General features: G+C 49.0%; 1 protein-coding gene across 1 annotated transcript; it reads left to right on the top strand.

The window, feature by feature from the left end:
* The first annotated feature begins 4,067 nt into the window (after positions 1-4,067).
* On the top strand, positions 4,068-8,867 carry LOC149428976 (large ribosomal subunit protein mL41A-like). Its single transcript, XM_089666876.1, has 2 exons — positions 4,068-4,221; positions 8,363-8,867. Exon 2 carries the CDS (start codon positions 8,372-8,374, stop codon positions 8,777-8,779), a length of 408 nt encoding a protein of 135 aa, XP_089523002.1. The 5' UTR covers positions 4,068-4,221; positions 8,363-8,371; the 3' UTR covers positions 8,780-8,867.
* Positions 8,868-10,007: the final 1,140 nt, after the last annotated feature.

The raw sequence follows: 10,007 nt of genomic DNA, 5'->3' as shown, positions 1-10,007 counted from the left end.
CCCATATGAATGCGTAGTGTGCAAAAAGTTAAATATCGTGTATTAAGTAAGGGCCCCCCCTCATGTCACTGTCCTACCCATGTCACTGCATCCCCCCACATGTCATGGCCACCCTCCAATATCACTGCCCCCCCCCCACGTCATGCCCACCCCCAATGTCACTGTACTCCCCATGTCACTTCCCCACACCGGTGCAGCAAGATCAGTCCCCCATGAAGATCTGCCCCCCTTGTCATTACCCACCAGCAAAATCAGTCCCCCGTGAAGATCTGCCCCCCTTGTCATTACAACCCAGCAAGATCAGTGCGCCGTGAAGATCTGCCCCCCTTGTCATTACCCCCCAGCAAGATCAGTCCCCCGTGAAGATCTGCCCCCCTTGTTGTTACCCCCCCAGCAAGATCAGTGCACCGTGAAGATCTGCCCCCCTTGTCATTACCCCCCAGCAAGATCAGTCCCCCGTGTAGATCGGCCCCCCTTGTCATTACCCACCAGCAAGATCAGTGCACCGTGAAGATCTGCCCCCCTTGTCATTACCCACCAGCAAGATCAGTCCCCCGTGAAGATCAGCCCCCCTTGTCATTACCCCTCAGCAAAATTAGTGCGCCTTGAAGATCTGCCCCCCTTGTCATTACCCCCCAGCAAGATCAGTCCCCCGTGTAGATCGGCCCCCCTTGTCATTACCCACCAGCAAGATCAGTGCGCCGTGAAGATCTGCCCCCCTTGTCATTACCCCCCAGCAAGATCAGTCCCCCGTGTAGATCGGCCCCCTTTGTCATTACCCACCAGCAAGATCAGTGCGCCGTGAAGATCTGCCCCCCTTGTCATTACCCCCCCAGCAAGATCAGTCCCCCGTGAAGATCTGCCCCCCTTGTCCATACACCCCAGCAAGATCAGTCCCCCGTGTAGATCGGCCCCCTTTGTCATTACCCACCAGCAAGATCAGTGCGCCGTGAAGATCTGCCCCCCTTGTCATTACCCACCAGCAAGATCAGTCCCCCGTGAAGATCTGCCCCCTTGTCATTACAACCCAGCAAGATCAGTCCCCCGTGAAGATCTGCCCCCCTTGTCATTACAACCCAGCAAGATCAGTCCCCGTGAAGATCGGCCCCCCTTGTCATTACCCACCAGCAAGATCAGTCCCCCGTGAAGATCTGCCCCCCTTGTAGTTAGCCCCCAGCAAGATCAGTGCGCCGTGAAGATCTACCCCCCTTGTCATTACCCACCAGCAAGATCAGTCCCCCATGTAGATCTGCCCCCCTTGTCATTACCCACCAGCAAGATCAGTGCGCCGTGAAGATCTGCCCCCCTTGTCCATACACCCCAGCAAGATCAGTGCGCCGTGAAGATCTGCCCCCCTTGTCATTACCCACCAGCAAAATCAGTCCCCCCGTGAAGATCTGCCCCCCTTGTCATTACCCACCAGCAAGATCAGTCCCCCGTGAAGATCTGCCCCCCTTGTCATTACAACCCAGCAAGATCAGTCCCCCGTGTAGATCGGCCCCCCTAGTCATTACCCACCAGCAAGATCAGTCCCCTGTGAAGATCTGCCCCCCTTGTCATAACAACCCAGCAAGATCAGTCCCCCGTGTAGATCGGCCCCCCTTGTCACTACCCACCAGCAAGATCAGTCCCCCGTGAAGATCTGCCCCCCTTGTCCATACACCCCAGCAAGATCAGTGCGCCGTGAAGATCTGCCCCCCTTGTCATTACCCACCAGCAAGATCAGTCCCCCCGTGAAGATCAGCCCCCCTTGTCATTACCCCTCAGCAAAATCAGTGCGCCGTGAAGATCTGCCTCCCTTGTCATTACCCACCAGCAAGATCAGTCCCCTGTGAAGATCTGCCCCCCTTGTCATTACAACCCAGCAAGATCAGTCCCCCGTGAAGATCTGCCCCCCTTGTCATTACAACCCAGCAAGATCAGTCCCCCGTGAAGATCGGCCCCCCTTGTCATTACCCACCAGCAAGATCAGTCCCCCGTGAAGATCTGCCCCCCTTGTAGTTAGCCCCCAGCAAGATCAGTGCGCCGTGAAGATCTGCCCCCCTTGTCATACACCCCAGCAAGATCAGTGCGCCGTGAAGATCTGCCCCCCTTGTCATTACCCACCAGCAAAATCAGTCCCCCGTGAAGATCTGCCCCCCTTGTCATTACCCACCAGCAAGATCAGTCCCCCGTGAAGATCTGCCCCCCTTGTCATTACAACCCAGCAAGATCAGTCCCCCCGTGTAGATCGGCCCCCCTAGTCATTACCCACCAGCAAGATCAGTCCCCTGTGAAGATCGGCCCCCCTTGTCATTACCCACCAGCAAGATCAGTCCCCCGTGAAGATCTGCCCCCCTTGTCATTACCCCCCAGCAAAATCAGTCCCCCGTGAAGATCTGCCCCCTTGTCATTACCCACCAGCAAGATCAGTCCCCTGTGAAGATCTGCCCCCCTTGTCATTACAACCCAGCAAGATCAGTCCCCAGTGAAGATCTGCCCCTCTTGTCATTACAACCCAGAAAGATCAGTCCCCCGTGAAGATCTGCCCCCCTTGTCATTACCCACCAGCAAGATCAGTGCCCCGTGAAAATCTGCCCCCCTTGTCCATACACCCCAGCAAGATCAGTCCCCCGTGAAGATCTGCCCCCCTTGTCCATACACCCCATCAAGCTCAGTCCCCCATGCAGATCTGCCCCCCCTGGACACAACCCCCCCCCCTTAGCAGCAAGCTCAGTCCACCGTGAAGATCTGCCCCCCCTTGACACAACCCCACCCCCCATAGCAGCAAGCTCAGTCCACCGTGAAGATCTGCCCCCCCCCTTGACGCAAACCCCACCCCCCGTAGCAGCAAGCTTAAGTGCCCCGTGAAGATCTGCCCCACTGGACGCAAGCAACCCCCCCCCCCCCCCGTAGCAGCAAGCTCAGTCCCCAGTGAAGATCTGCCCCCCCTTGACACAACCCCCCCCCACCATGGCAGCAAGCTCAGTCCACCGTGAAGATCTGCCCCCCCCCCTTGACGCAACCCCACCCCCCGTAGCAGCAAGCTTAAGTGCCCCGTGAAGATCTGCCCCACTGGACGCAAGCAACCCCCCCCGTAGCAGCAAGCTCAGTCCCCAGTGAAGATCTGCCCCCCCTTGACACAACCCCCCCCCCCCCATGGCAGCAAGCTCAGTCCCCCGTGAAGATCTGCCTCCCCTTGACGCAGCCCCAGCTCACCGTAGCAGCAAGCTTAAGTGGCCCGTGAAGATCTGCCCCCCTTGACGCAAGCAACCCCCCCCATAGCAGCAAGCTCAGTCCCCGTGCAGATCTGCCCCCCCTTGACGCAACCCCCTCCCACCCCCATAGCAGCAAGCTCAGTCCCCCGTGAAAATGTGCCCCCCATTGACGCAAGCAACCCCCACCCGTACCAGCAAGCTCAGTCCCCGTGCAGATCTGCCCCCCTTGACGCAACCCCCTCCCACCCCCATAGCAGCAAGCTCAGTCCCCCGTGAAAATGTGCCCCCCATTGACGCAAGCAACCCCCCACCCGTACCAGCAAGCTCAGTCCCCGTGCAGATCTGCCCCCCCTTGACGCAACCCCTTCCCACCCCCATAGCAGCAAGCTCAGTCCCCGTGCAGATCTGCCCCCCCTTGACGCAACCCCCTCCCACCCCCATAGCAGCAAGCTCAGTCCCCGTGCAGATCTGCCCCCCCTTGACGCAACCCCCTCCCACCCCCATTGCAGCAAGCTCAGTCCCCGTGCAGATCTGCCCCCCATTGATGCAAGCAACCTCCCACCTGTAGCAGCAAGCTCAGTCCCCAGTGATAATCTGCCACCCTTGACAGAAATCCCCCCCCCCCATGTGACTGGCCCCCCAAATGTAAGTGCACCACCAACACGTTACTGATGTCACTGATCCCCCCACAGGTGACTGTTCTCGCCATGTCACAACCCCCTGCAGCTTGTAGACATCTTGCAGTTGGTGTCGGTTGAATCCAGCATACAAGGGGTTACCACAGTGACAGCGAGAATACATCTTGCGGGAGGAGGATCGTCAGCCCTAGTGATCCGAGGGATGGGATTCAGCGGTTCATACACCTTGCATCCGGCATACAACGGGTTAACACTGTGAGAGGATGAGATCGCCGATCCTCTGCTAATGCCTGAAACCCGCACATGCTCAGATACGTCGAGGGGTGTAGATCTTCATAGGAGGCAAGTTTTCATGCTACACCGGGTCCAGAGCTCGGCGGGTGGAGGTGAGTGCTATGTGGCGGGTGGTATGTATGAGCACTGTGACCTCCCCAGTCTAATGGAGGTGAATGTCCCCCCCCACCAGAGGGCGCCTTCACGTATTTGCAGGACACAGGTGGAGTCCATGAGTTCCCGGGTGTCCCATGCTTCCTTCCCTCAGGACGGCGCCTAGGACGTTTAGTTGTTTGCAGGATTGCTCAGCTGTAGAATGGGATCTGTTCTGGAGATTTCTTCTGATTGGATGTTAGCAGCCTCATTGCTTTATAGTAGAGTTGTATAGAGAACCATTGGTGGTTCTCCCTTATTAAAGATGTATGAAAGCTGGCATCCAAAATACTCTCCTAACGATCATCAATCTCCCCAGTACAGATGTCATCTATGGCATGAAGGGAAAGAGCACACAGCGCAGATCGAAAATGACTTATTTGATTTAAAACCAAATACACTCAGACGGTAGAACAATCAATGTGCTTGTACGGCATAAAAAACTCCAGCAAGATGGCGTGATGACGTCACTGTCCAGCTGATGCATTGCGCCCATTCAGCTTTTTCAAATACAATATTACACGTAATATTTTTGCTCTATATTTGTTGCTTAATTTATTTTGAACACATTGTGTATTTATATATACATGCAAGACATTCTTTTATATGTATTTTAATGAGTAGGGGATAGTGATTTTAGTTTGAGTGCTTCACTCTATGGCAGCCTCTCAACCAGGGTGCCTTGGGGTTTCTTCAGGGGTGCCTTGAGGTTTCTTCAGGGGTCCCTTGGGGTTTCTTCAGGGGTCCCTTGGGGTTTCTTCAAGGGTGCCTTGGGGTTTCTTCAGGGGTGCCTTGATGTTTCTTCAAGGGTGCCTTGGCAAAATGTCTAAAAATTGCCCAAAACTTGTATACAAGTCAGTGTATGGAAAAAGCCTGCCTTTTAGTTACACAAAGCCACAGGATTTCATAGTGCACCATTACAACCTTCTAGCTGCCTGTGTCCTGACAACCAATGACATCATCAGATGATAAGGAGGATGTCAGCTGCCTGCACAGCAACCTAGTTTCACCCTCCCCCACCCCTCCCCTTCAGTGCTGGGGTCACATCAGCTCAGTGATGGAGAAAAACTGACAAAGAGAAACATTGGCATACTAGTCAGTACCAGTGTGCAGAAGTGTATTTGCTTTGGAAGAATAAATCACCTCTGATGTTGTGTGTCCTACATGTGTGGATGTTGCTGTGTTATATAAAACTATTAGAATAGTTTTTCACATTTTAGAATGGGGTGCCTCAAGACTGTCCATAATTTTAAAGGGTGCCTTGACTGAAAAAAGGTGAGAAACACTGATCTATGTTGTACGTGGGTATAGGCAGTTCCCAGCATAAACATGTGTGGATGATATTATTATTATACAGGATTTATATAGCACCAATAGTTTGCTCAGCGCTGTACATTATAATGGGAGACAATACACAAGACAGTACAGTAACAATACGATTTAATACACGAGGGGATCGAGGGATATAAATGAATTCTGCGGAAGGCATGTGTCGGAAAATGTTTGGAAGCTCAGCGGCTCCAGCCAGTGCTCAGTGTATTCAGCCACTGTCAGAATACAGCATCCCAGAGGGGGGGAATTCCACCAGCTACCTCGTTTGTGTGGATGGTGGAATGCAATTTTTTGTTTATTCCAACCACTGGCTGAATGGAAAACAAATGAGCCAGGTTGGACCCCCTGTCAAGTTTATTTCTGTCTGTGTCTTTGTACTGGTGACCAATATCATTGAAACAAATTGAGGAGAAGTCCAACATTGTAGAGGTTTCCCCAGAACAAATGGTAAGGGGACGTCTTCTAATGGGGACAGAACGTGAAGAGGAAATTCCTAAGTGGTACGCAGGACAGCAAAAACTAAAGTGGCAAGGGTTTACCACTCCCTTACACAATTCAAAACTAAAGGTTTGGCTATACAATCACTTGAGGTTAATCATAATTTGTTTTGGCAGTCTGACTGTTTTAAAATGACTCTGTTGCCACATAAAACAAATGTGAAAAAAAAGAATTCCCAAAAATGATGATTAGTAATACTTACTCGTCTTGCCACCCAGTGCCTTGGATTTGCTAAAGGATTTTCAGCATCCAATACACTGCTTGTGTCCAATGCCTGGTACCCCGCTAAGGCTCCATTCACACCTATGCAGTTTGCTTTTTGCAGTTCGTTTTGCATTTTTCTACATGTGGTTTTTACTGCGTTTTGTTCGGGTTTTTTTTTTTTTGTTAAAGTGAGATTTGTTTTGTTGCTGGGCACAATAAAAATGCAAAATGTGGCAAAAACACACTACCACGCATTCCAGCAGATTCTCCATTGAACTCTGTTGTAGCAAAAACGCTGCTTTTTGCTTTTAAAAAAGTCCCTGACCCTTTCCAAAAATGCAGCAGCTCAAAAAAGCATAGATGTGAACATGTTCCATAGGAAACCATGTTAAACGAACTATAGTGCGTTTATGCAAAAGCCAAAAGCATTAAAAACTTCATTGGTGTGAATGGAGCCTTAGTGCTGAGGTTCTGTCCACAGGCAGCTATGTCACTACGGAGCACGACTGACAAAGCAGCCTACTGGTAGGAGCATTCATGATTAAACTCGCTGCACAATTATTCCTCTCATTCTGGCGTATGCGGCACGTATCATTTATGTACAAACATGCATCCTAAGTTTTGTTTTGATAATTTTATTAAGTTCAGAATTTCAAAACACTTTTTTCTTTTTTTGAAAAGCCCCTTCTGTGATTGCATTGGGGACATGGCAAGTTCTCCTCAATTAGAGATCAGAGGTATATTTAGACCCCTGATGTCTCTCCCCTGTCCTCTAGCAAAACCGTGCTTGAGTTCCTTCTTTCCTTGGACAGAGCCACCTGAGTTTAAGGCCCCATGTACACGGGACACTTCTGAATGATGGAAACTGACTGCTGGAAAAACGTAGGTTAAAAAATGTCTATTTAGCCGCGTTTGTATAATGTGTTTATGCGCAGAAGCATTTTTTTTAAAGAAAAGCACAGGAGAACCTCCCAAATGCCCAGAATGCACTGAAAAGTGGTAAATTATTAACTATTTCAGACTGTTTCAGAGAAATACAGAGAGTAGAAGCAGAGAGAGCAGTATGTGTTGAGATTAGCTTAGGTGTGAGTTGCTCATTAACATTTCTTTTGTTTCCAAGGGTGGGAAAGGTGTCTGCTGGAGTGAGTCATTAAGGCCACCTGGCAGGGGGTCTTCATGAGGAATTTGAGGTGTGAATGGTCATTAACATTTCTTATGTTTCCAATTGTGGGAGCAGTCTGAGGTGTGAATTGGTCATTACAATGTGTGACAAGCTTGGTAGGAACATCCTGTGTTCAGTGTTTTGTCCATCTGAGTACCTTGAAAACTCTTCGCATGCATTTTTCATGATGAAAAAAAGGCTCTGGACAGCATCGGAAACTGGAAGAGTTATAAAAAAAAATGTTCATACGCAAACACTTATAAACGTGATGTGCCGTGTTTACAACTGTTTTGTGTTTGAAACGCTGATAAAATTGACTGCTGAATGCACGTTTGCGTTAAAAAAAACTACTGTAAACAATGATGTGTACAGACACATAGGAAAACATTAAGGTGAGTTCAGGGGCTGCTGAAAAAAAAACACTAAACAGCTCCTAAACGTGAGTTCAGCTGCAGTGTACATGAGCCCTAAGTGCTTAGAGCAGAGCACCTCTGGGTTCTGTTCATGTGGTTTGGGGGATTAGAAAATGGATTTTTACCAGTCCTCCTCCATCAGCCATTCTGAACAAACTTGTGCCGGTCCTGGGCTCCCAGCTGCTGCAGGAGAGCTTTGATGATTGTGCATGCAGGGTGCACTTCACCAACCTGTAGAAGTGATTGGGCAACTTTACAGCTACCCAGGTCACTCTTTCATTATTGTCAGGAGTCAGCTGTATAATTTTAAAACAAACTCACAGCTGCAATGCCAAAGGGTGTGGGGTGCATCATTAGCAGCAAAAAATGTGTACAGTATGAAATTGCTTGGATGGGGTTTGGACTACCCAGGAGCAGCATTATCTTGAAGGCTTAATTTTTAATTACAATCTGAAACTTATTATCTCAACTATATTTGCTTTTCTCTCCCAGCAAACCACCATGGGGGTGCTTCAGAATGTTGTCCGAGGCCTTGTTCGTGGTTCAGACAGAATGGCTGAGATCACCAGTAAAATGGGACCAAAGTCCTTCAACAGAGGACGAGGAACCAAGATGGTGGGGTACCTGACCTCCAACCGCAAGTTTGTCAAGGTGAAGGAGATGGTGCCACAGTTCATAGTCCCTGATCTGACTGGGTTTAAGTTGAGGCCGTACGTCTCCTACAAGGCTTCTGCAGGAGAGGAAGAGGAAATGACGGCCGAAAAGCTGTTTATGGAAACTGTAGCTCCAGCCATACAGAAGGACCTTGAAAAGGGAACCTTTGATGCTAATAATCTAGAAAAATATGGATTGGAGTTCACACAGGAGGGCAAACTATTCAAGTTGTATCCAAAGAATTATGTTCAATAGTCCAAATGCTGAATTCATGTCCACAACAGATCGATGCCCCATATTGTTAAACTTTCTTTTCTAATTAAATTTACCTTGTAAAGCACAAGTCATAGCTGTCTTTTGTAGACAATAAAAAGTAAAACAACAAACTAAATGCACAGTTGAAATACATACCTGTGTACGGTTTTACTTGCCATAGAGTTTGAATTGCAAAAGGTGGCTGGCCAAAAGTACACACACCTACTCACCACTAAGCTCTGACCATTACTTTCCAGTTTAGTTCTCTGGATGTAGGTGATGATGAACATTTGAGGGGTGGTGAGAGGACACAGGCAGATTATTTGCTTGATATGAATTGTCTCTGTCACCCATCTAGCTGTGCAGTGTGGAAAATATATGTAAACTACAGATTTGCAAATCTTTTGGAAGGTAAAACAGTAAACATGTACATAGAAACAGCACAACAGAAAAAGACCAAGTAGTCCATCATGGCTGCCCCATTTAGTTATTTTGTTACTTTAATTTGTCTGAGTATACAGGTGAAACTTAAAAAATTAGAATATTGTGCAAAAGTTCATTTATTTCAGTAATGCAACTTAAAAGGTGAAACTAAATATATGAGATAGTTCAAGCCGTGAGTTGTCATAATTGTGATCATTATGGCTTACAGCTCATAAAACCCCCAAATCCACAATCTCAGAAAATTAGATTACATGCAATCAATAAACCAAGGATTGTACATAGAACAATATCAGACCTCTGAAAAGTATAAGCATGCATATGTACTCAGTACTTGGTTTGGGCCCCTTTTGCAGCAATTACTGCCTCAATGCGGCGTGGCATGGAAGCTATCAGCCTGTGGCACTGCTGAGTTATGGAAGACCAGGATGCTTCAATAGCGGCCTTCAGCTCTTCTCATTGTTCAGTCTCATGTCTCTCATCTTTCTCTTGGCAATGCCCCATAGATTCTCTATGGGGTTCAGGTCAGGCGAGTTTGCTGGCCAATCAAGTACAGTAATCCCATGGTCATTGAACCAGGTTTTGGTGCTTTTGGCAGTATGGGCAGGTGCCAAGTCCTGCTGGAAAATGAAGTCAGCATCCCCCTCAAGCACGTCTGCGGAAGGAAGCATGAAGTGCTCCAAAATTTCCTAGTAGACGGCTGCGTTGACCCTGGACTTAATGAAACACAGTGGAACAACACCAGCAGATGACATGGCTCCCCAAATCAACAGACTGTGGAAACTTT

This window comes from Staurois parvus, unplaced genomic scaffold (genome assembly GCF_062004578.1).
Source record: "Staurois parvus isolate SC_StPar_1 unplaced genomic scaffold, SC_StPar_1.0 ptg002882l, whole genome shotgun sequence".
Classification (NCBI taxonomy): Eukaryota; Metazoa; Chordata; class Amphibia; order Anura; family Ranidae; genus Staurois; species Staurois parvus.
The sequence above is the reverse complement of the archived record's forward strand: the minus strand, read 5'-3'. Positions and strand labels throughout refer to the sequence as shown.

Coding starts and splice junctions, on each gene's coding strand:
- LOC149428976 (XM_089666876.1), top strand. CDS start 8,372: ATGGGGGTGCTTCAGAATGTTGTCCGAGGCCTTGTTCGTGGTTCAGAC.